The 25,566-nt window shown below is 43.8% G+C and overlaps 1 protein-coding gene across 8 annotated transcripts in view; it reads right to left on the bottom strand.

The window, feature by feature from the left end:
• Nucleotides 1–25,566, bottom strand: part of RBFOX2 (RNA binding fox-1 homolog 2) — a 162,833-nt gene that overhangs the window by 106,638 nt on the left and 30,629 nt on the right. For all 8 annotated transcript variants that reach the window (XR_015913779.1, XM_088531921.1, XM_088531913.1 and 5 more), the window contains exon 2: nt 20,350–20,400. Coding sequence is in view for 7 of the 8 variants with exons in the window: in XM_088531921.1 (XP_088388047.1) it covers nt 20,350–20,400 (51 nt within the window). In the remaining variant the exon portion in view is untranslated. The remainder of the gene's footprint in view (nt 1–20,349; nt 20,401–25,566) is intronic.

Raw genomic sequence — 25,566 nt, 5'->3', positions numbered from 1 at the left:
TCCCAATGCTAAGTTAAAATTGGCCTGTCTTCAAATGCAAAAAGAAAAATAAAATTTTTTAAAAAAATCCTGTTTTCATTGAGGCACTGGTCTCCTTGGAAATGGGCTTCGAAGAAATATTTTTATCTCAGCCAAAGACACAGAACTGGTGCTCCTTCACGTATCACCTCTACACTCCCTTTACATACAGATTACTTAAACGCAATAAAGTGGGCCCGAAGCAAAGCGACGCTCCACCCCAAGCCCAGCTCGGCCTGCACGGGGCAGCGAGCGGAGGTGCCTCCACGGCAGCGCGCACGGGGGATCAAAGCACCCGCCGAGCTCCTCGCGCTGCCCTCTCCTTCAGCAGGCCTGACTTGGGCCTGCCCAAGCAACAGGCGCAGTTTAGCTTGGGCCTGCCCAAGCAACAGGCGCAGTTTAGCGCAGGCCTGCGCAAGCTACAGGCGCAGTTAAGCTTAGGCCTGCGCAAGCTACAGGCGCAGTTAAGCTTAGGCCTGCGCAAGCTACAGGCGCAGTTTAGCGCAGGCCTGCGCAAGCTACAGGCGCAGTTAAGCTTAGGCCTGCGCAAGCTACAGGCGCAGTTTAGCGCAGGCCTGCCCAAGCTACAGGCACAAACACACGGGTTCTACCCCAGACTTGCACAACACCACGAGGCGCTCAGGAAGGAGGGCGCTGTAGCTGCAGCCTAGCAGAAAAATAAAAACCGGAGGAAAAAGCTTATCAGCATGACCAGGATATAATAGTCACAGTGACACAATCATTAGAGACAGGCAGGAAGTCACTTGGCTTTACAGCCAGAAAAAACACAAGCCCTGCTGCTCGGAGGAAGGAGCACAAGCACTGATTCAGGAAGCTCAGATGTCACAAGATTGTTCAACTACATAATCTCTTGGGCCTCCCATCTGCTCTCACCTTTCAACAACGGGTCAGGCTGCAAGGGTGAAAAGCAGCGCTCCTAAAAATCCCGTACGGCACCACAGCCTGTGCACAGTCCCCACGGAGCCGAGCGGAGGATCCATATGCCTGCTCCGGAATGCCCGCAAAGTGAAGCAGCGGCGGTGCTGACATTTACCTCGCCATTAGACACTTCGTGTAACGTTTCAGCAGCAAGCTCACACTGGTGCTAGCTTCTAGCTCACACAGCCTGCACACTCGGGCAATCATTCCTGCACCAAATGGGCTTGATGACATTTTCGAGATTTTCTCTGATCCGAAATGCTTTATGGTCCTTACTATGATTTTAAGGGAATCTGAGATTCTTCGTGTGTAAAGGGAAAAAGGCGCGAAGCCCAGGGGACTAAGCTAGCAAACCCAAACAAATTCCAATTCCTGTGCATTTCTGTAAAAGACCTGAAAACATAAGTGCTGAAAATTAAGCTGAGGAGCAGCCAACAAAATATGCAAAAAAACACGACCTTCCCTTCTCCTCCAGGCTCTCTCCTCTCATCCTTTTAACCTGCTCTTCTAAGGGAGAAGAGGAATAAAGTACAGCCTTCTTTTGAGAGCCTCATTTCAATTTCAGGGACTCTTAAAAATCATCTCAGCAGCTTCACAGCTGGACATGTTGCATTCAACATCCAAAGCAAAACAGGTCGTATGAACCCTCCTCAGACCATCAAACACTGGCTTGAAATTTATCTGCCATGGAGGCTACCTCAGTTACCACCTTACTACTGGAGGGATACTGGAAGATTACTAAGAGCAGCAGATTTCTGGTGACAAAATATCCTTTTTGATGAAACACAAGAGCAGGATTTCCAATGTTCAATATTCTCAAGCAATGAGAAGGGTCTCCTACCAATCAGGAAATAATGTTGCAAGATGCTGCTAAAGGCAACACTGGTCTAATTCAGCAGAGAGCTGAATACAAAGTGCACACACAAAACTACGGGCAGTTGTAGTACTGGCAGAACTGATAAAACCACAGCAACTTCGAATTACAGGTGCATAATTGGTTGATATATTTCACATAGTTAGGTGAGAATAATAAAATAAAAACATGAGCTGTTCAGCCTTCTTTAAGCTTTTATTTTCAAATATTATAGATTTTAAACTATATTAATTGGTCGATAAAAGATAGCCATTGCAGACATGCTATTTTTGCTAGAAAGCTTAGATGACAAAAGTATTCTGCAAATAGCAAGATGACAACAGGATGTTAGTGAGTCCAAATCCAGAAAAACAACATGTGACATGACTAAGGCCAGACAGGCTTCTGAAATAGGTAGCAAGGATCCTTTGCACATGCTTTATATTAATACTAATGACAGTATCGTGCAGGGTATATGTCAGGAAACTTGGAAGACTGTGTGAAAATAAACATGATCTTTTAGGGATCCTTCCTGTCTCACAAAGAGAGTAAAAACAGAAAGAAAAATATTTTTGAGTGAATTCACACTGAGCTGTGAGAAATAAAATGTTTTGAGAACTTCAGCCTAGTGAAACTCCAATCCACCTTCTCAGATGGGAGGTTGCCGTGTTAAACATCAATGTGGACATGAAAAAAAAAAACCCTAAAAGGTATTTATGCTTGCTAGAAATGTAAAGGCATTAGCAAGTAACAAAGGGGGAAAGGGAAAAGGAGGAGCAAGTGGCCACTCATTTAATATTAAAAGATATTTGATGAAGAGGCGTTAGTTCACAGAAGAAATGTCTCAACTGCTTCTGTACCATTACAAAGGGTCTGAATTACATGCGAGAAGAATTACAGTTGCTCAGTTATGCGAGTAAATTCAATCCAAAAAATATTGCTAGCAACGGAAGTTTCGCACAAGTCGAATGTTAAAAAAAAACATTAATTTTGAAAACTTTAACCTATTTAGGATAGAATTGAGTGAACAAACGGAGAGTAGGTATGGCACAGTGTCAGAGCAGCACTATCTGTTTCCAGCTGACGGTGTCTCAGAGGCCTCGTTTCAAGCGCTCTGGATTAACATTCTCACAGATAGAGCTCAAGACAGGGTACGAGCCAGTGTGTCTGCCACACGCTGCTGGAATCACATTAGAGAGCACGCAGAGCAGCGCCTCGTTAAGCACCTCTTCACAGTGGAGGAAAAGCCCCACATGATCGCAAGGAATTTCAAACGGAAAGACACGTGCAGGAGGCGTCACGGTGCTAATGCCAAATAACGCCCCTGAAATTTTCATATTACAGAAAACAATTTCTTAGTTCAAGAAGTGTTACATTTAAAACGTGAGCAATTCTTTATTAGATTTCATCCTGACAGAAAAGAGCAGCCAATCGTAAAAATATAAATTAATGGTAGCTTGGGTAAAAACGATTGTGACAATCAAATTTTGATAAATGGAAAGAGAACAAATACCAGTATAACTACCTACTTATTTAGTACTTGAGAGGGACCATGGACACCTGTGCATTTTCCTGGACAAACAGATTGCCTGTTGGGCTTCCCTATCACATCCTCACCTTTTAGCACTTTCATATATTCTAACAAGTGAAGAAAGGGAAGCTGAGTGAAACAATACAAAGTTAGGAATGACAACACTGTTGGCAGTCGGCGAATTCTAAGAGCAGCAGAAATCCACAGCCAGAGATGAAGATCAGCAATATTTTTTTTCCAAAATTCTCCAGAATAGTAAGCCCAGCAATGGTGGTGCCCCACTACAACATGAAGGTAGAACCGATAATGAAGGAAGAGCCAAAGCGTTTGGTACGTATTTCTGTTCTATATTTGGAAAGAAGTCAGCTGTTGCACTCCTGCGATAACAAAATGCTTTCCATTCCAGCAGTAACTAGGGAAGATGTTCCAGCAGCTACCCAACAAATAGCACTGTTGTCCCCTTATCTAGCTGGAGCTTACAAACAGAAGGGATGCAACCACATAACAAGTGGGTTTTAACCAAACTACAGCTGTGAACATAATTCAGGTGTGTGCACTTCGAAAGGCTTCCAGGCTCCCTAGAATTACATGATCAACATTTACAGCACTAATAAGACTTAGGTATAGTACTAATATTAATCCTGCTGTAAGGTCAGAAGTACAGCCATGATGCAACAACTTCCCTACACACAGCTGATTTTTGGAGCACATATTATTAAAGCTCTGCTGCTGCTACCTAAGGTTGGCCAAAAAATAAAAATAAACAATAAATAAATAAATAAATAAAGCACACCTCTGTCAACACCCGAATACTACATCAGAAAAACAGTGCTGCTAATACCAATTTTCACAGCATCTGAATTCTTCTAAAAGGATCTAGTTTGGAAGCCTTCTGTTTATGAGATCCATAGTAAAAGCTCCAATTCTCAGCAAAGCTGGGGTCAGATAAAAGGAGGTTCACAGAATGAAGATATAGATAGAAGGCCTCAAGTAGGGGAAGGGCAATTGTGCACCTGAACACATTTGGAAGAGCCTGAAGATACACAAATGAAAAAAAAATACTGGTCATAAAGTATCTACTTTTGATGTTTAATACGCTTCCTGGCAACCTCTCCCTTAAAATAAAATTGTAAGGTAGTTTTTAAAAATAATCTGAACTCTAAAACCAGATGAAGTTCTTTTATGGCTAATAACTAATATTGAATGCATGGGTCACGCTACACTGTGCAGTTTTCCATGGCTAAACACTGGGAGAGGAGGTGTTCCCAAGCTGGGGAAGGTTGAAGAGGGAAATTTAATTCCAAATCAAAGAGAAATGGTCGCTCTTGCCAGCCAAGAGTCAGACTGAGCATTCCACATTTTGTGCAGGAGCTGGACTCTGATTGAGGATGGAGACTTGTTCCTTGTCCCACCATGATAAGCACTTCAAGGACTATCTACAAAGGTCTGGTTGGAGATGGGAAGGGAGACGCGCTCTGCAGCTGCCACAGGGAAATTTCCCCGACTGAATGGCTGTGTTCCTAGGCTTATCTGACTCCAACAGAACAGCCCAGCAAGAGCACTGGAGAATCAGCCTCGCTCTTTGTGCTGTTCTGGTATGCCTGGTGTCTTGTTCTTTTTATTTGTCTGGGTTTTTTGTTTTTAGGAAAAAGAAGATTGCATCTGGGGCTGAGACCCGTCTGGGGAGAGGCGCAGACGGCAGCTCTGGGCACGCGGGCAGTTCCTATGGAGATAAGAGGATCTTCTCGGAGCCTCGTTTACTCCTTTGGGTGCTGCTGGAAACTACCCTCGTGACAGAGCAGGGCTCGTTTGCCAAGACTCCCTCTGACCAGAATTCTGGCATTACAGACAGTTATCAGAATTCCTGAAGCCACCAGGTAGATTTCCACTCAAAGTCCAAATGGACTCTAGGAAGTTTTTCTGCATTATCTTGTCTGTGAAAGAAAATAAGAAAAAGTGCATACAATAAATTACCCAGGAAAATATCACAGTTCTCTTTAGATGTTTTGCCAAACTAATAAGCCAAACATTGGCATATTACAAGAGAAAACCCATTTTGTTAGAGAGCAACCCATTTCATTACTGGAAAACTGGATTCCTTATTCCTCGTTTAGCATGGCTGGCTATGCAGAAAGAGGCTTCTGAAGGAAGCATACTTATTTAATAGCAAATTACCAAGGTCATTGATAGTGATTACATTTAGATGCTCATAAGAGGAGATAAGAATAAACTCCGATGGTGCTATTTAAATCTTTATTTTTAAAATAAAGTTTAGTCAACTAAACATTAATCCTGATGCTTAACACCTTTACTAGTAATATCCACAGAACTAAGTGTGATTTCTCTCCATTTTTTCATCCTCAACGAAGAAACAAAGTGTTAAACAGCACTGAACCCTGGGAAAAGGTCTTAAATATCTATTCTTAAAAATCAAATCAGGAATACAATATCCAAATGAATAGACAAGGGGCAGAATGATTCCTACCATCCTAGATCTCTGTGTCGGTATTAAGGACAATATTTATTTGGTTGTGGAGTTTGAAACAGGAATCGATAACTGGAGCTCAGCTCCTACCTCAATAGCAAACTGGTCTCTTTACAGTCCACAACAGTCCACATTTTCATATGACTACTGTTGTGGACTGAGACGAATTGATGGCACCCAAGTGTTATCCTGTTCAAGGCATGAGATTTCAGACAGTGAGAGAAAACACGCTTCAAGCATCTCGCCAAAGGAACTATGCCATTTTTACACCATCTTTCCTCCACACTTATTATGTCAAGTGCCTCTACTGCACCAGGATTCATCAGCGCTGCAACAACCCGGCAAATTGAAATAGGTGAGAAGATGAGAGCATTGCAGCAGTAGAGAGAGGAAAAGCTATGGCAGAGTTCTCTTCCCCGGACCACACAGAGGTTTATTAATATGCTAAAACTTTGGCTTATGCCTGCTACTGATAATGGAGAATACAAATTGAGAACAATACCATGCACTAGAAGGGAACTCCTTTTGGCTTGTTTGTGCAAAGGGAGGTTAACAATGTCAGTGTGTTATTCAGGAAGTAATGGATACCCTCTTGCCCTGAGCAAATTCCTTTTCAATAATAGTAGTAATTTCCCAGGCAATACAACTATATCAAGGTATAATGGCTACTATATTTATCTACGTAGACCCTGTATTGCTGGGATCTAATTTATTTTGTTTTAGAAAGCAGTTTACAAATCCTGGGATAATAAAGCTGCTAGAGACAAGAATAAAATTCTAACCTGTATCCCTTGGTTTGCTGACAAGCTTAACACCTTAATATATTACTATTTATTTTAATGTGTGCAAGACAGGATTCTCTCCAATCCAGAAAGATTCAAAAACTACTAATACTCACAGGGAGGCTGCAATACACCTATGAGAGCAAAGATATCAGTTTAACAACAAATACTACATTGTGCAATTATATTTTTTGCATGTTTTTATATCCTATTGTTGCAGCTGCTTTGTTTCTCCTTCCATTCAAATAACATTCTTTCACTTGATCTCCTGAAAAGAAAAACAATCCACGAGATTACACAGAAGTCTTATGTACCTGATGAAGACAAAGTATCTTCAGTTTTGTGATGTTTTTGTTAGTGGAACGCCTGTAATACGACTTCAGTATGAGGAATGGCACAAGTATATAATCAGCCAAAAGGAGAAGAATAGTCCAGCTAATGAAGAGGTAACACTGAAAGGCAATTCCTGAGGAATAACAAAACCAAAATAATTGCTAAAAGACTTTGGTGGAACATAGTGTCAGCGAAATAAGAGTGGGTGTAATGAGACCAAACATGTGTGTCAGGGGATTGTGGATACTTCCATTACATAAGAAAATCCAGGCGAAATTGCCATTAACAGAACTAAAAGCAAAATATTTCAATAGGGATATTGGCAGTTGTCAAACCACACAAAGGAACAGTAGACTGTTCAAATGTAAAAAGCATTAATAAAGCATAAGACAAGAAGCATAAATAGATACAAGAAACAGGAAGATTTCTGGAGGCCAGAAATGCTATTGGAAAAATTTAGTTATAGAATACAATATCCTAAGCATCAATTTACCACCATGAAAGGTCAGTTATCAGAAAAGCAATTCTGCTTCTGCCCTCATTCTGAGCAAAACAACCCTTAACCATGGCTGCACCACAGCCATCCAGCTCTACCACTCCAAAAGCTGCTACAAAGACTGCCCCCGCATCTGACTGGTTGCTCTGTGCATTAGAAACTTTAAAAGACTTAGAAACATGCAAGTGTGAGCAAGTGAGCAACAAAGTGTATATATGTGATATAAAACTTTTTAAGAAGGCATTTGGGTAGATACCTATCTCCTTAACAAAAGCAGTTAGTCATTCTGCAGATTGCTCATATGTACTAAGTGTTGGAGGAAAAAAGACGGAAAAAAAAAATGAATTTGTAACGTAGATGTTCCAGCAAGCACTGGGATATCTTTCTTGACACTCATGTCAACTAACTAACTGACTAATACCAGGAGGCTCCTGGTTCTCTTATAAGCAGCCTAGCTGCAGGCCTGGTGCTCAGCTTGCCGGCAGGCTGCAGGGTACGAGCACGGCGCGACTCAGACACCTTCAGCTGGGCTCACGTTAATAGGGCTGTTCTGCTCTCCCTTCCTCCCCTTACCTCCTGACAAGACAAAACTTTTCCTTTGTCTTATGAAGTCCATTCTGCTGCCTTTCTGACCAGCTGGCAAAACTGGACTCCTCCATTAGAGACTGGCTGCAATTTTGTTGCTCGTCCAGCTCCTTTCTAAGGAAGATAAATTCCACGAGTAACAGCTCCCATACACACAGTTCAAATTAGACAAATGCTAAAAGAAGCAACGATGGGCAGTCAACATAGGGAAATATTCTGCCATAGCTCCTATGCAGTACATTTTCATTTCATCTTAATCCAAATCTAAGCTCTGAAACATAGACAAACCCTCTGACAACCACTGTACCCTCAACAGAAGCTATTCACTTAGTTATCAAGGCAGCTATCAACAACAAAATATAACATCCCAAATTCCCAAAGAGCAGCAGTGAGCAGAACAATCTTTTCTCATCCCTGTGTGACCAGAAGAATGCGTGCTTCCTCTCGGATAAAGGCCTCACTATGGTTATCTCATGCTAATGTCACTACAAACTGGATTAGAGATGCCCAGAAACCTCGAAATATGTACATGGATAGTCAGCTGTATCCTAATTCTAAGTCAGAAGGAAATCAAATGCTCCAAATTGTGCCTAACGTTGTTAAGTTTGCCCTTTAGGTAGGATTGACCAGTAAGAACATATTACACAGTGATTAGATTAATTCTTGAGTGAAACTCAGAGGGCTGGCTTTATCTGTCTATTGTGCCAGTGTATTTCAAAACATTTCGGAGACCAGCCCGCTTCCTATGCGCTGCTCCACAGCACAACTGCTCGAGAAACACAGCAGCTCTCTGTCTGGGCCAAAGTTGGCAGCAACTGGGGACAACGCTGCTGTCAGAGTTCAGCTCCCTGATCTGAAATGCCATTCTGCTGGAAATACCAAAGAGCCCAAATCTGGCTATATATACTGCGGGATGTAAAATATCTCTATCTCAGCTTTCAACAGAAAGCTCTGGAGCCTCATGACATTTACTCCTTTGGCCCCTGTCAGTCTTCCTCCAGACCCTGCAAAGGATTGGGGCTAGCTGCCATAAATGGATGGAAAACAACATGTTCTCCGAGCACTTGAAATTGAGGAGCACTCTTTTAGCTTAGGGAAACGGTGGCTAGAAGCCAGGGTGACAGGTGCTTCAGATAGAGAGATGATGACCAAACTGCTGTAAACATTAGCCACTGCTGCCTTGTTGACCAGGAAGGAAGGTGCATCAGAGAACTGATGGACCCAAAAAGGTTAGGAGTCGGTTGCTGCCAGGAAATACAAATCTTTCGTTGTTCAGTTCAAGCATGAAGTGTTTTTTGCTAGGTCTCATCTTTATCAGGCAGCAGAGCAAGCGCCGCTCGGTGCTGATGTGACAGAGCAGCTCGCCATGATCCACAGGAACCGAAGGGTTAAAAACGCAGATTCCTGCCAAAAGCGCCAAGAGCCACAAACCTTCTTCTGTGTGGGCGGCAGCAGCAGCTAAATCCCCTCCCCAGCAATTGGCTGGCCCAGGGAAAAGGAGGCGGGGAGGAAGGAGGTCATGGGGGACCTCTCTTACATCCCCCCCAGTAAATAACAGCACAGCATCTGCTCAGGTTTGCAGCTAGAAAGCTGTTAGACGGTTCTCTCCATTTTAGCACCAGCCTCTAGAGACAGCAGCCTCTGACCTTCATTAGGAAAGGAACCCTCGTCCTCTCATCACAGGCTTCCTGCAAAGCACATCTAGCCAGCAATTAATGCAAAAAGAAAAAAAAAAAAAAGGTTTCGTAACAGGGAATTAACACTGCAAGATGCATTTTAAATGCATCTACCTCCAAAATGGCAGAATTTAAGCACGTGTTCGCAAGCCACCTCACTACCACCAGCATTATTTAACAGCAGCCATTAAAAACATTCTCCCTCTCTCGCCTTTTTCCCCCTCACAAAACCTGCCACCCCCTCCAGCACTGTTTTGCAGATGCCGCCTGCAGCAGCATCACTCTTTGCTGTGAAAGCTGCAACACAGGTGTGCAGAGCACGACCTGGGCACAATTACATGTGCCATTTCTTTGGGGAAATCTAGGAGACTTATTAAGCCAGGACAGTGCCGATTAATCTACTAATGGAATGAATCAAAAGTGTGTTCCCGGCCCTTTCCCTCTCACATCCCAAAGCCTCCGGGGAGCTGAAACCATCTGGCAAATGCCTGCTCCAGGCAACGTTACGCTACTGCGGAAAATACCTTTCCCTTGCTGCTGGAGAGGCTGAAACCCTGCCCAGCTACCCTCGGGAGCGCGCGCTGGGCTCGCCCGCAGCGGCCTGCACGGCAGGAGCGGAGCTGCTCGCCGCACGCGCGGGAGGAGGCAGCGGAGCAGGAACCCACCCCGCTCATCCCTTCAGGCTCCTGCGGCAGCGGCCGGCTCTGCATCCAGAGGGACACGCTGCCCTCCCTCAGCACTTCCCAACGGCAGCCAGATACGCCCCAGATGGAGGAACTACTCCTGCTGAAGGGCCTCAGTCCCTTCTTCATGCCGTAGGAATTGCAACCACAGTAGCCAAGATTTATTGAAAAAATAATAATAATTTTAGAAGTAAATATCTCCTCGAAGCATGCTAGAGATCTGGTCAAAGAGCTTAAAGGGAAACTGAGATGCCAAACAGCTCTAAGGTTCACACATGATACCTGCTATTAATATGCGGCAGAGGAAAGAACTGATTTAGAGAAGCAGAACATTTCTCATTCTTAGAGTAATAAGGAAGCTAAGGAAGAAATGAAACTGTGGGACAGCTGTCACAGAGAAAGGATGTAGCTACAACTGTCTGGCATTTGTAAGATCAGGCGCCAGCCTGAAAAGCCACCTATCTTACAAGTCAGGCAACAAAGAAAAAATACTGTAAAATATTTGTCATATATTTGTGGAGTTATATAGAAGAGAAAAAAATGATTTAAGGCCATGGCAGAATAACACAAGACAGGAGGGCCAAGAGGTCCTCTTATCCAACCCCATGCTCCGAGGCAGCACTGAGCATGTTTAGGCAGACATCCATCACAAATTGCCCAACTTGTTTTTACAGACTCCTAGAAACAGGAATGAGTCTCCAAAATTAGTCTATTCCAGTGCTTCATTGCATTAAATTAGAAAAAGTTCCACCCCATAATACCCAATTTAAGCCTTCCGTGATGCAAATTTAGCTTTGATGAACACAGAACATTATCAGCTGCTATCTTCTTTATAACAATCTTTTATCTGAAGACTGCTGTGACACCCTTCTTTGCCCACATGTCTGCACCTCTCGTCCCTCTTACTCTCCTCCTCACAGCCCTTATGCCAGGCTAAGCCTCCTTTTCCTGATCTTCTCTGGACTTCTTCCAAATTGTGTCTCTATCTTTCCTGAAGTGCCTAAAACTAGGTGCAGTGCTCCACTCACTAGTGCTGAATTCTGAAGAATAATTACCATCTATGGTTACATGACACTGGTAATGCATCTTTTTTAAGAGCAATAAAATTCAGTCTGTTATCTCCTATTATCCCAGATCCTTCCTTCAGTATTACTGTGTAGTCAGCTACTCCTCGTTTTATGTTGCATATTCAGGTCCTGTTGTTAATATTAATACAGTTAACACAGTTTTCTTTTACTGATTTTTTTATTGCTGGATTTCAAATGATTTCTTCAATTTAATGAATTCAAAGATCTTTTTAACACCTTAATCCTACCTTCCAAAGGCTGCCAGTCCCTCCACAGGGTGCCACCCACACATGCATATTCAGTCATCACTCCATTATCCTAATCACTGGTAAAAAACACAAAAGAGCAGCCAGGGCAGACCATGTTAGGAGTCCAGATAACACAAACTCAGAAAAAGGAAAACAAATACTGCACTTAGAGCTTTCCAATCAGGTGCTCAGCCCCCTCGTAACTTCACATCGACCTCATTTTCCTTGTTTATGTGAAGGTCGTGGGAGACTAAGTCCAGAGTGAGAAGCATTCTCCATCCATCAGGCCCGCTGTTATGTCAAAGGAGAAAATCAAATTGATCGAACAGGATCAGTCCTTAAGAAATACCGATATATGTTTGTCATTGCCTTTATTTTCCTTATTAGAGCACCTGACTGTAAACATCTGGTCTTTCTTAACACCTTTCTGCTAAAAGCAGGTCAGCACTAGTGGCTGGTCATGCAGCCCCCCAGCCAAAAGTCAACTCTGTCACCAGCTCTTGCTCAGAGATCCCTGCTTCACCTCCCCCTTTGCCTACCCACCCCAAGATACAGAGCTATTCCGTAGCAGAACAGAGATTGCTGCATTACAAAGGCCGCTTCCTCCTTGCCTCAGCAGAAGAGGATCGGAGCCCCGCAGAAGCGGCACATTTCTGAGCAGGTCTCCTGGAGGGACAGCAGGCCCTGTCTCCATCATCACCACACAGATGCACAGACTTCCCTGGATGCTCCCTACGCTCCATTCAGGTAGTGACAAATTCTTTCCCCATCCCCCAAAAAGCTTCTCTTATTAAGGATGGCCTTTCCCAAAACCCACTGGGAGACAACCAGAACCAAATGCTTGCTAGATGCAGGCCACTAGACACTTTCCTTGCTCCCCTAAAGCTGTAAGGCAAGAGCCCAAAATTTATGCCAAGGGATAATGTAAAAGACATGCCTCAGAATATGGAAATAGCTTTGGAAGAGGGAAGAGACCTCTCTGCACGTCCCCTGGAAACTGCGCGCACCCCTGCTCCGTGGAGGAACCTCGGGCCCGGCTCGGCCCGTGGCCGCGAGCTCTCGCTGTGCACTGGGTGCCCTCTTCTGGCAAAGCTCAGCCAGAGCCTCCAGATTAGCCCCCCACTGCCAGGGGCGCCCAGTGGGTCCCTCCGCTGCCTCCGCCGGCCTTGTCTCCCCGAGGCCCTCGATGAGAGGGATCCTGCGTCCAAAGTGCCCCCTCCGCCTTCCCTGCTCTCCTCTGCGCTCCCTCAGCTGCATCGGAATGATCTGTGGTCTTCACTTCCTTCGTACCTAAACGCTGCAAGACTCCTCTTAAAAACGCAGGATGGTGGCTAGCAGTACCTACACACTTTGGGGGAAATCTAGAAAGAACACATGTAAAGGTATTTTAAACCTTTAGATGTACCTAAAACCTAATTTAAACCTAAACAGATATAAGCTACTCGCACAGGTTTTCCTCAGCTCCCTCTCTTGGGAGCAAGGGGGTTGTTTATTTGTCAGTTATGAGGAAAATCCTAATCTAGGCAGAGGTATTGCAGCCGTGGATACATGCAGGAGACTGAGGACCCCACATCCTTCATCCGATTGCTTCCAAAGTGATTTTGTCTCAATCAGTTCTACATCTATAAACACTTTTTTTTTCCCTCTCATAAAACTTACCTAAACTGTGACGCTCACTGTCACAGGATGTTGCAGATGCCAAAGATTGAGAGAGGCTCAAAAAACATTTAAACAAATTTAATAAAGAAAAATCTATTACAGGTGATTTAAGATAGATAGCTAGACAGATGATCTATGGCTCAGGAAACATGGAAGCTGCCAGATTGCTTAAGGAGTATACCAGAGGAAGTGTCACCGGATCTTGGCCCTGCTCGCTGTGCTTTAAGTACTTGCTATTAGACACGCTCAGAGACAGAATGCTGGAATGCAGAGACCTTCTGTCTGACCCAGAATAGCCACTTTCATGTCCTTTGGTAGGATAAAATCGACATCTACAAGCTGTTTTGTCTGCACTTTTTTGGTCCTACCCTGCAATCCTCCAACTGATCATTTTACAGACTATTTGTAACACGTGGGGCACGTTCTATAGCACTTCTATCATCAGTGAGAAGGGGAAATTTAAACAAACCACTATCCCTGGTGCCAGAAAAGCCTAACGGGCTTGGTAGCCTCCCAGACTCTTGCTGACCCTGGATAATGCTTCCAATGGTCAAAAAGTACATTAAAAAAAAAAAAGGCAGTCTTTTGGTCCTCTCCCAAGAAGAATGAGTCATATCTCCTCTCTTTAACCCTAAGTAGTGATGAGGAATTACTTGAATCACAAAACTCAAACATGAAAGGAATTTATATTACATCATCCAGCCCATTTCCTGCCAATACATAACAATTCTGTATTTTGGCTGGACTATTTATCAGCAAGGTAATCATTACATCCCTTGTGAAGCTGTTTATAGGATTAAAAGATTTTATTCTCAGGATATCTTTCCAAGCATTTGAATTAGATGCACTCTTTCTTCATTCCTTCCCTTCACACAACTTTTTTCCATATGGAAATTATTTTTTTCCTGTCTTGTTACTGAATGCAGTCAGGTAAGCACTCACACGGAGATTGCCAAGGGGTTTTACAAAGGATATTACAGAAGATAAAATGAAAAGATTTCCTGTGTCACATTCAAAGAGGCCAAAAGGCAATGGACTTGAGAAAAAAAAAACTATATATATACACATACATATATATGTATATATATATTTACACAGTCAAGAGTTATCAGTTTGCAGACTTATGTCAGTTGCCAGACAGTTTGCTTTGTGTATTATTTAAAATGCCAGGATGGGTTTTGATAGTAGGAGATTACCTCAACAGAAGAAGAGGTTTGGGGAGGAAGGGAGAGGTTGCACAGTGACTACATTTCAAGTGAAACTTCAGAAAGCAGGTCTATAGTAAGTTCAGTACTTAGCAGTATACGCCTCAGAATTTCTTCCAATTCCAGGATCTTTCCCATAGTTTCTTAAGGCTGAAATCAGGGCTTGAGAAAATAAGTAATAATTCTGATCACCTCAAGTGATCAGCGTGTCTTCCCCAGACAGCTCTGGAGCCAGGACATAAAGATGACCAAAGCAGTCTTGCTGAGTCTGTCTTTCTCTTCCATTTCATACATGTTTGGACCTGCTTGAACTTCAATCTGTGACCAGCTCCTCATTCAATTTTTAACCAAACACTCCACTGTCTTCTTTCTTTCCCAGATATCATGATTTATATCGCTTTTCTCTTAATCTTTTCTGCTCTATTCAATACTGTTTTGCTTCATGAACACTGAGTTAAAAACACTGAGTAGGATGCACTTTGGTAAAGGATGTCCCAAGAAATCCTCCTCTCCTGCAGTGTTAAATGCCTTTCAGTAACACAACTTAAACTATCCTGTTTACTGCTCAGTTTCTACAGAGTAACCCATCAGAAGTCATTCTACAAACATCCTCGAACCTTTCTGTGTGCAATTAGTTCATAGAATCTTCCCATCGCTTGCATATGTTAAGATATTTTTGCACGGGCTGCATTCTCCAAAATGAAACTTATTTTCCACAGGAAGTTGCACTTGGGCCAGAACCAGAACATCTCATCAGTCCTGTCAAGTACAGAATGGAAATATTTTACTATTTGCCTGAAGAGAGGCTTCAGAAAGAAGGAAGAGGAAGCAGAGGATTAAGGTTAAGACTGCCAAATTCACCTAATCTTAAACATAAGGAAGATGTTTAAAACAGTTTCTCCTCATTACCCTGGTTCCATCCCAAAGTTTGTTTTTGCTTTCAAGCAAAGACGTGCACCTCAGAAGCACCAGGAACACCGAGCTTGCTCTTCTCCATTTCATATGGAGGACCTCAGATACCTTCTGATTTTTTTCCCCAGCCCTTAACAGAAAGGTCTTTTTTTAAGGCCTTCCTCCATCCACTTGTTTAAGCATTTATACTAAGTATATTTTGGGTTTGAATAATGATATAACACTTCTATTGCCACAGTCTTACCAGCCACCAAGCCAGTAAGCATACTCACTTGAGGGAGTGTTTTCATGGTCAGGTACAAGCAGGAAAACTAAATTAAAAACCAAAATGCTTTTCAGGAACACTTAAATACTTAAGCTCTTGAAATAGGGCTTCTTTGTTCAGAGGCTGACAAAGTAGAGCACTGGAGAGATTGTGGTCAGTGCTATCATGGTACAAACCAAAATACATAAAGTGCTCAAACCTGTCACAGCTCAGAATTAAGAGTTTCCTTTCCCAACTCCTCACATCAAGAGAGACTGATGGGGGAAAAAAATTAAAAAAAAAAAAACACAAAATGAAATAAAATATGAAAAGAAAGGTGATGTGAGACAGGAACAAAGAAAAGATCTCTGAATCTTCTAAACAATTGCCAGAAAAGATCAAGCAACATGGGAAGCTTCCTGTTTTCTCCGCCAAGCGGTTCATCCGGAAGGGCTCGCAGCCACGCGGAGGGGAGGATCCGCAGCCCGTGCTCTCTGCAGCGCCCTGCCAGGTACTCCCCAACAGCGAGCGAGTAACTGCTCAAGGGAATAGGCTGACAGCCGAAAAGGATCCAACAACATTTTAACCTAAGCCTGAGCTCAAAGCGAGAGGACAGCGATAGAGCTGTTGGGAGCAGTTGCCATGGGCACCCTCACTGCCTTGGGCTGCAGACTCACCTCCACACGCGCCGCACGAGCAGGTCGGGCCTGGCCAGCGCGCGGATGGAAAGGCAGCCACAGGAATTGAACTGCTGAAGGGAGAGTCGCCTGTGATTCACGATGCTGGCATTAGTGCTGGCATTAGTGGTGAGACAATAGCCCAGCCTGATTTAAGAACTGCATCCATGGAAGCGTGGTCTTTTAAAGCAGGCATCAAAGCAGCAACCCAGCACGCTGTGATAGCTGAAGCTCACTTTCTGCAACACAGAGGTGCCAAGGCTCCAGCATCCTGACCCAGTTCTAGTAAGTACAATTACCTCCTGCTTACATAAACTCTCCTTCTCTCTTCCCTTCAGCAGGAGCTAGGCACAGCAGTCTTTCTTGCTCTGCTTCAAATCAGGGAACAAAATTATTCTACGCAGTTGCCAAATTCTGTCCCAGATGTGCCAGTATTCAGCAGCAACTCGAGCAAATTTTAGATACTGTTTCTAATACATTTTGACATGAAAAGCACCACAGCAATACAACATAGGCTTTAGTTATATATAGATCCAACTGGCATAGTTAGAATATGGCAATAACTTTCTGGAAGCGGAGTAGTTATTCTGCGTGAGTTTGTCTCTATGTAGAAGCCCTATCAGGACAGCTGTACCAGTCAGTTTCTGTATCGCAGCTATGCCACAGACTCAGAGCTGTTTGTCACAGCTTGGGAAGCGAAGCAAGGCAATCCTGGCTCACTGCATTTTGGGCAGGCACTCCTGCTACAAAGAACAGCCTTTTGTTGATAGACCTGAAGGACAGAAGAGACCTCAGAAAATTGGTCTGTTCACTAGATTTCGGTATCTTCTTGGTTAACATTACACTAACATTTCCTCTATTCTCCCTTTAGGTCAGGCTTCATTCTTGCCAGCAAATTAGCACTGAAGCAAGGGAAGGACACCCCACCGTTCCTGCATCTGCATTAGACACCCCAAAACCACACATCTTCAGTTCTTGAGAACAGTCCCAGGGAGCGATCCGGCTTCTTGCGTGGCTGTGCCAGAGCCCCACGACAGCCACACTTGGAGCCGGAGAAGCCTTCACCTTTTTAGGCAACCGTTCACCACAGCGATGCGGCCCCGCGTGCTCCCCAGCCCCGTCCCCACAACAAGTTCAGTTCAGACACACTCCGGCAGGACAGACGAGCAACGAGGAGCCGGCGCAACAACCCGAAGCGCCGAATTGCCGCCGAGTGACCCCACCACACGGGAACCGAGAGGAGGCGGCCTCCGCACGAACCCGCCTCGTCTGCCTCCGTGCTGTCCACGCACCAGGATGACAGGACCGTTAAGGATTTGGGAGGGGATACACAATAAGCTTTGTTCCGTGGACCAAAGCACTCCCGAATGGCCAAAGTAAGGATTCAAGCCAACCACATATTTCTACTGGCAGAAAGGAGGGAAAATTACAATAATGTGGAACATCTGGGTATGGTTTATCCACTAGAGGGTGTAACAACAGCATCGTGAGAGGTTCACAGCTACCAATTAAGGGCACTTACTGCTCAGAGGCGTGAAAGAGAGACATGCGAACACGGGAAGGGAGCAGGAGGCGAGAGAGATGTCTGGTTATAGCCGGGTAACTTCTACCCAAGACTGCTGCTGTGGCTGCACAGTGAGACACCCTGAAAATAAAGCTCAGCTTTGGTACTGCTGCCTGGCAAAACACTGTGGTATTAAACTAAAAAAAAAAAAAGAAAGAAAGAAAAGAAAAAAAAAAAAAAGGGCGATAAGAATATTTACAATAAATAACTGCAATGGCAATAGGAAAGACAGAGACTTAAACTCACCAAATCAAGCCAAGCTCCTAACCTGAAGACCGGAAGAAATCGAGTGCAATTGCTCCTCTATCTCACAGCCACTTCGCTGCCAGGCCAGGGTTGCTGCACAGAATCCCACACGGCTTCCTGCCCCGTGCAGGGAAGCTGGTGATGGATGAGGCGCTGCTGTCTCCACCACCCCAGCCCCAGTCTGGCTGCAGAGAACTTCTTCCTCTGCTGCTATCGTGTTAGAGACCCCCAATCAGATTAGCTAAAAGCCTGGAAACCTCATTAGTGAAAACCAGACCTGAATTTAATCTCTCCTTCAGAGCCAAGAACGAGACATAAGAAAAAGTCCTTACCCCAGATCAAGATGTTACTAAAAAAAAAAAAAAGGGTTTCAAGAATGAAAACACCTGGGTTAAACTGAAGCTGTTCGTCCACTAAGAAAGTTCCATGAAGTAAAAACTCTCATTTCACACTCTGGCCACCGTATAACCTCTTGAGCAAATCTTTGCTGATCTGGTGACATAGCAGCAAGAATAGTTCTGGATTTTCAAATTAGAGGAATTATTAAGCGATGGGAAAGTAGAAACCTCTGAAGCAGCACACACTGCCCATCACCAAAATGATTTACCAAGATAATCCAAAATCACCCCTAAATGGCTATAATTAAGTGCATAGCACCTCTGCCCATGGAACAGAGGATACCCCCAGAACTGACAGGTGAGTAACCTTACAAGAACTGCTCTAAGGGGGCAGTGCAGCAGTAAAATAGGCACAGTACGTTTTAAAAGATGCCCAAGAGGGCATTTGCAGGAAGAAAGATTCTTCATAATTTCAATAACGAATTATGCTACTTTCACCTTAGCTAGTAATCAGGCTAAAGGCAGGAGGGACTGACCCTACAGAACACAACATTACCTGCTGCGCAGGGGCGAACACTGCGGGCTGAATCGACCTTCTCTGCAAGGCCTGCGGGATCCGTGGCTGGATGTGCCCCTCAACCACCCCGGGCATCCCTCACTCAGCCTGGAGAGAGCAGGATCACAACTCCTCTCTCATGTGTAACATGGCTCTGCAGTGCTTAGCAGCACGGCGTGCCCCAACGGACAAACCACATGATTTCCTCCTATGGGGACCTTCATACGCACACTGCAAGCACCAAAGACTTGAGCTCTTCAGTTGCTGATGCTGCACTGTGGAGGCAATAACATCTCCCCCTTTGAGCTGTTGCTACATTTAGGCAATTCCCATCAAGGCAGAATGAAAATCACTTTCTTTATATAGCTGCACCTGAGAGGGCTAAAGAGCTTGATTTTGGTTTTGTTATTTGTTCATTACCGGAACACACTGCGATATTGATTTTCTGTGCATCTTAATTTCCTGTTATGTTTGTGCATACTTCGCTTTGCAATATCAGTACAGAATCCTGAAAAAAATATAACAATTCTAAGAAGGGGGATTTCATGTGTGACAGCTGTATCTTATAATCCATTACATTTCATTTGTTCCAAAACATCCTTTCCTTCCTTGGTGAAGATTCATTGTATGGGATTTCTCTGTCTTTTGCTCAGAAGCAACTGAAAGCTTAGAGACGCAATGCAATGAACATGACAATTCTGACTGCATTAGAATTAGAACATCTTGAGTTGGAGCAAGAGGCAGGTGCCCTGACGGACTTGAAAGGAAGGCAAGACAAGTTCATAAATACTAGAAACAGCCCAATGGGACATGTTATTCCCCACTCCAGCGGCAAAGCAGACTCACAAGAACGCAGTGTTGTTTTCCTCCCCAGATGCTAGAATTACAGCAATAACAATAAAACAGGGCCAAGAGTGCGCTGGCACCGAACATCTACATTCATTAAGGCTGAGAAGATAGACTAGGAGCTTAGAATAGAGATTTTAAATTACAAGATTTTTAAGAATAAAGAATTTCCTGAGCCCCTGGCGACATGGATCATGTTTAACCCCCTACCAGGCAATTTGCCACATACTGCTAGGGGCCTTAAAGAGCATTCAATTTTCCACAGATCTCCGCAAGCATTCCACAATAGAACAAAACAATTTCTATTCCGTAACAAACAAGAGGATCAGGAAGCTCTCGGACAAAACAACCATATGTGCACAGACGCACACGCAGACACACTAATTTACTGCAATCAGGCTCTTACTTGATTGTCTCTTGCTGGGTATCCATGATAACTTGAAGTCAAAGGCTCGTTCTGCAAGACAAGAACAGAAAACCTGAATGTAGTGGTTACGAGGAAAAGAAACCAAGGAATTGCAGGTCTGTCTCAGCTCAGCTGAAAACAAGAACCTGTGTGAAATGGGAAAAGATTAAAGTATTCTCCTAACTTCGTATTTTTCATAGGAGTCAAAACAACTAAATAATGCATATACCAAATCATGCAGAAAAAAAGAAAATACCGCAGACCTAAAATAAGCATAACCTCCCATAATTTCATTTGTGTATAATTTCTGTAATTCTCCAGAGAAGTTTCATATGCAAACCTCATTTACCATATGTAAACTGAACAAAATACGACACTAAACTACAGAAGCCACTGCCCACGTCACTCAGTGCTGAAGAATTAAGTCTCTAAACGTTAGCTATAAAAGTGTCAATTTTCCCTTTTCCAAAGCTATTGTAGTTCTTTATCATGAGTTTGAGAAGAAGCCAGTATAACTTAAGTTAGCCTGCTAAGCCTGGACAATATCTCACACATTTCCAATAAGAAATCAGTGCTCTAGACTTCCTTCTTTCACTGCAGAAGGGACTCTCAACTCGTACTTCTCACCCTACTGACAAATTTGTTGCACTGTTTTTCATGAATATATGAACTTCCAACACTTCTGAAATGTCTCTGTGAAATTCTCAAACTCTTTTCTATTTTAGCAGCGTGGTATGGGTTAAATTACAAGGTAGGGGCAACGAGGCCAGCTGTCCTCCGTGATTAGCTTTTAGGCTGCTCCTCTCTGCTATTAAGGTTTATAAGGAGGAACTCCTAAGCAAGCCTTGCGTTTTTTCCAGTAACTCATGGCAGGCGCACGAGCAGAGGGAAAGGGGGAGATCCTGACAAAAGAGGGTAAAACTATCCCAAATTAGCAAAAGCAATGTCATTCTGGGGTTGCAGCTTCTACCATAAGGTTGACAGCAACCATATATTCAGAAAGTCTTCGTAAGACCTTTAGTTGACTGTACAGATGATTTGGTTTTTGTTTTTACTGGTGCCGGGTTATTTAAAGTGGCTGGCTCCGAATGGAGGGAAGCCTTCTGCCCCACAAAGAACACGAGACCACTGACATAATTTCACAGTTTGCGCAAGAACACTTTAATATAACTTATGCCAGAAAGCAGGACACTAATAACTCAACACAGGGACTAGCAACGTTATTTTAAGTTCCTATTGGCCCTCCCTCTCTCCCTCTTCACCTCAGACCTGCCCAGGGGATGCTCTGCAGCAACTTGCCAGGAAACATCACGCCTTTCTCCCCAGGCTCTCATGCCAAAGCTGTATTAACAGCCTTGCTGCATAAGCTTCCAGGGGAGCAAAACTTCTGGCAGCCAGTTTGGGGGATTTAGAGTAATTAGTTACACAGAGCACCCTGTGAGTACTCGCTTCTTGAGACGGCAATAAGGAAGAAGCAGGTAAGGCACAAAAACTCCACAAATAATAAAGAAACAAAAGAAAACACACAGAAGCTGGAAGAGGCAAGTGAGGACTAAAGATTACAGCACCACAGCCCAAGCTAGTTTTTGGTTTTACTGTGAATTTAAAAGTTATATATTTATATATAAATTTATATAATATTTAATATTGTATTTACATAATTTAATAATATTTAACTAATAATCAAGCAACACCAAAATGAAATTGCAAGCTGTAACTCTTTTCCTCACATAAGCACGCAAGTTACAAGAAAATACTTCGATGGCAGTTTCTCATACGCACTCCACGTTACCACTCCAGCCAACAGCAACAGGCATCTGTTCTATCTCTCTCTCCTCCTGCAAGACCAGTCCAGGTACATTTTTAAACAATACTGCTACACGTGTTCAAGGTCAACAGCATGTGTCCCAGTAAACTCTAATCTCTCTCAACACCTTGGAAACTAGGAAGGTTTTCACAAAGAGAAGAAGGAACAAATGACAAAGTTAGCATCACAGATAAAGATAGGGGCAGTGAACACAAGCAGAAGGTTCTACATGAAGAAAGGAAAAAAATCAAGGATTTTGAGGATGAAGGTCCTCCAGAAACGGACAGGTTTCACAAGCAGCAGCAAACCAGAGGAGCGTGAGAAGGACAACAAAGATGATTACAGGCCCAGGGGATGCTCTGAGGGCAGACCCAGGGGACACACCGAGGGCAGCGTGTAAGATGGAGGAAAAGAATAAACCGAGAGTAAAAAAAATTTTTTTTTAAGTCAGCAACTTTCCCTTTGCTTTTGGAAGACAAAACCACAAACCGCAAGCTAAAGATGTTTGGGGGATGTTGTTGCATCAGAAGGTAAAAGAAGAGGTGAAAGAACTTTACTTTAGGAACAAGACTTTGGAAAAAGAGAGGTTAGAAAGAGGACAGCAGCTGGAGCACTAAGGTCACAAAAGGGCCAAAGATATCTCTGCCTTTCATACAGAGAGGCTACCATGAAGGACTGAACTATTTGCAAAATCCCCGCTGTGCATATCATGACTCTAATTGAACTCGGCTCTCCAAGAGAGAGCAGAAAACGCCTCGGGAAACTGTGTCCCGCCAATAATCTCCAGCGCTGCCAATTTTACAGGTCACTAATGGTGAATCCAAGGCCTGCTGCATGATTATTCCATACAGGGTTTGCTTTTGTTGAAGCCTAAGCAGAGCAAGAAGTGAAAGAGTTAAACTCTGATGACTGGAACAGAACAATCCAGCTAAAACCAGAGAGAAGAATCCCTGCTAGGTAGTAAGGGATCTAAGCGAGATGAGGAAGCAGCAACCAAGGATCGAGCTGAATCCCTTTTCTGTGCCCGCACATGCACAAAACCACTTTCCCAAGATGAGAGCGAAATGAGAGCGCGCTACGATTTAACCCGGGTAAATACCCTGTCCACGGGCACGAACGGAGCCCGTCTTCCAGGAGCAGCCTGGTGGGACTAGGGGAGCCCCGGCTAACACCGATTCCCTCGCGGCTCTCCCACCCATTACATTTCTCTTTCTACACCGACACGCAGACAGATGTTCGCAGAGAAATTCAGTTAGGCGGTGCTAGCCCACAAAAATCAAATCAAGTCGCCATCGGGATGTTTCATTACTTAGTTCACTGCTGAGAGGCATTTCTCAGCTGCTCACAACCCGCATTAGAGCAGGAGGAAAAATAGATAGAAGCGAACACACTACATCAGATTTCACCAGCAAGAAACGACCAGCTCTACACATTCTGCTACTTAGGAAAAAGGACAGAGGAGTGGAGTACTCATCGTCTGTAAGAAATGCCATAGCTGAAAGGTTTAGAAGTCCCCTAGAGCTAAATTTTAGCTCAAATTGGCAATAATTCTCTTTGACCTGACTTGACTCCAAAACAAATTAATCTTCAATTATGGACTAGCCATTTTGCCAGAAAACTCGATCAGAGAGGCCTAATTGGCAATTGCTTTTTGTCTACCAAACTGAACTTAAAGCCTGCAGGCTTAAACCATCACTAGTAGAAATTTTTAGCTTAGTAAATTCACTCGTATTTCCTTAGAAATAGAATAGAATCAGTATTCTGATCAGAATTCAAGCTTAAATTAAAAAAAATTATAAAGTCTCTTGGGTTACAAAGATACCTGTAGAAGTGTGACCAAGCATGATTTTTCTGGGTTTTCGGTATGTCTATTTTGCCGAAGATGCTGAGAAAAGCGGCATGAAGTTAATATAATTCTGCTAATTTTCACAGCTGCCTGTAGGTTCTGAGCAACAACCATAAAACTGACAGGGGAACTCTGAATTTTCCTCCCTTCTGGCTTGGGCGGCAGTGGAGAAGGGGAGCTCTAGCACAAGAAAGCCAGAAACACCTGGTCTGCAAAGATCAATGAAATCAAGGAGGCTAAAAGTTACTCATTGCTCCTCAGAGCAAAATGGAATTCTTAAGTGGTAAGATAGCACAGGCTACACATTTACCAGATATTTACAGTAGACAAACAGAAGCCATTTTTTTTCTAAAACCCAAAGAATAAGATTTTTTTTTTTAAGGGGGAAGAGGGGAAGCACTGAAACATCAGCAATTAAGGCCATTAATCTCAAAGTGACAATGCAAAAAAGGGAAGCTCGTGAGCCAGACACCAACACCAGCAGTGTTGTCAGAGGCTTAGCAGGCTCACCATCATTTTTGCTTTATTTCTTCCATAGCAGGAAAGAAAGAATCCCTATGGTTCAGGGGCTCCGACACAGTATTTTTGCAATTTAACTGTGACAGAGCCCAAGAAAGAATGTAAATGTCTTGACTTTATTATCTACTAATAACAAAAAAGGTATGTCTGCTCAAAGGCCCTCCTTGCACAAGTTGCTGTAAGCCACCAAAAAGGAAATACCTATTTCTTTGTCTAAGTGTGCATGACGTATTCAGATTGCCTCCTTGATTGCCTGTGTCATCTCCCTACTTCAAATTATCTGTGGACAAAATTAATGGGAAAAGCAGCATCTGAGGCTGAACTATGGATTATTAATAAAAAAAAAACTGAACTAAAGTAATTTTTAAATGGATCTTAATGTCGCCCTTCTCCCTTGATACTTATCCTAATTTGATGTATAGTGCTCTCTAATCGCTCTGCAGTTCCAATAACTGCATCTATAGCGTGGGACGCTTCCCTTTAGCCGTCCTCACTTTCAATTAAATTTGGTTCTTGGCTTTGGCCATGTTCCAAATACACAAACGTCACGCAGCAGAAGAGCTCCATTTATTTGCTTCCTTGCGAATGCACTAACTTCAAAACCACTGCTTATGGAGATGTAAGTAAGAGGACTCTTATTTCACTCCTTACTTTTTTTTTTTTTTAAATGTATACCTAAGGATTAAGAGCAAGAGGTTTTGATAAAAGCCACCACGCTAAGCACAGGCTCACCACGGTGCCTGCTTGCTTGGAAAGCGGCGCTTGCTGGTGCGGATGCGGCTTTCCGCACCTGAGGCGGTTGCTCCCGGAAAAGGAGCCTGGAGGAGCTGCCGCCCCAGGACTCTTCCCGTGGCACCAAGCGGAGCGAGAGGCGGATCCCGCCCAGAGAAACGGCCTGGTCTTCCCAGGGCGGCCCGCGGCGCATCCGGCGGCCCTGAGGCGGCCCCTCTTCCTTCCTGGAATTCTGGCCCCGTCGCCTGGGCGACCGCGGCCTCCGGCTCTGGCCCCACCGCCTGCCAGGTTTCCCCTGCTCCTAAAAATACTG

Source organism: Tinamus guttatus, unplaced genomic scaffold (genome assembly GCF_059628265.1).
Source record: "Tinamus guttatus ecotype Peru unplaced genomic scaffold, ASM5962826v1 Tinamus_guttatus_pri_ptg000439l, whole genome shotgun sequence".
Lineage (NCBI taxonomy): Eukaryota > Metazoa > Chordata > Aves > Tinamiformes > Tinamidae > Tinamus > Tinamus guttatus.
This window is presented reverse-complemented; position numbering and strand designations above follow the sequence as displayed.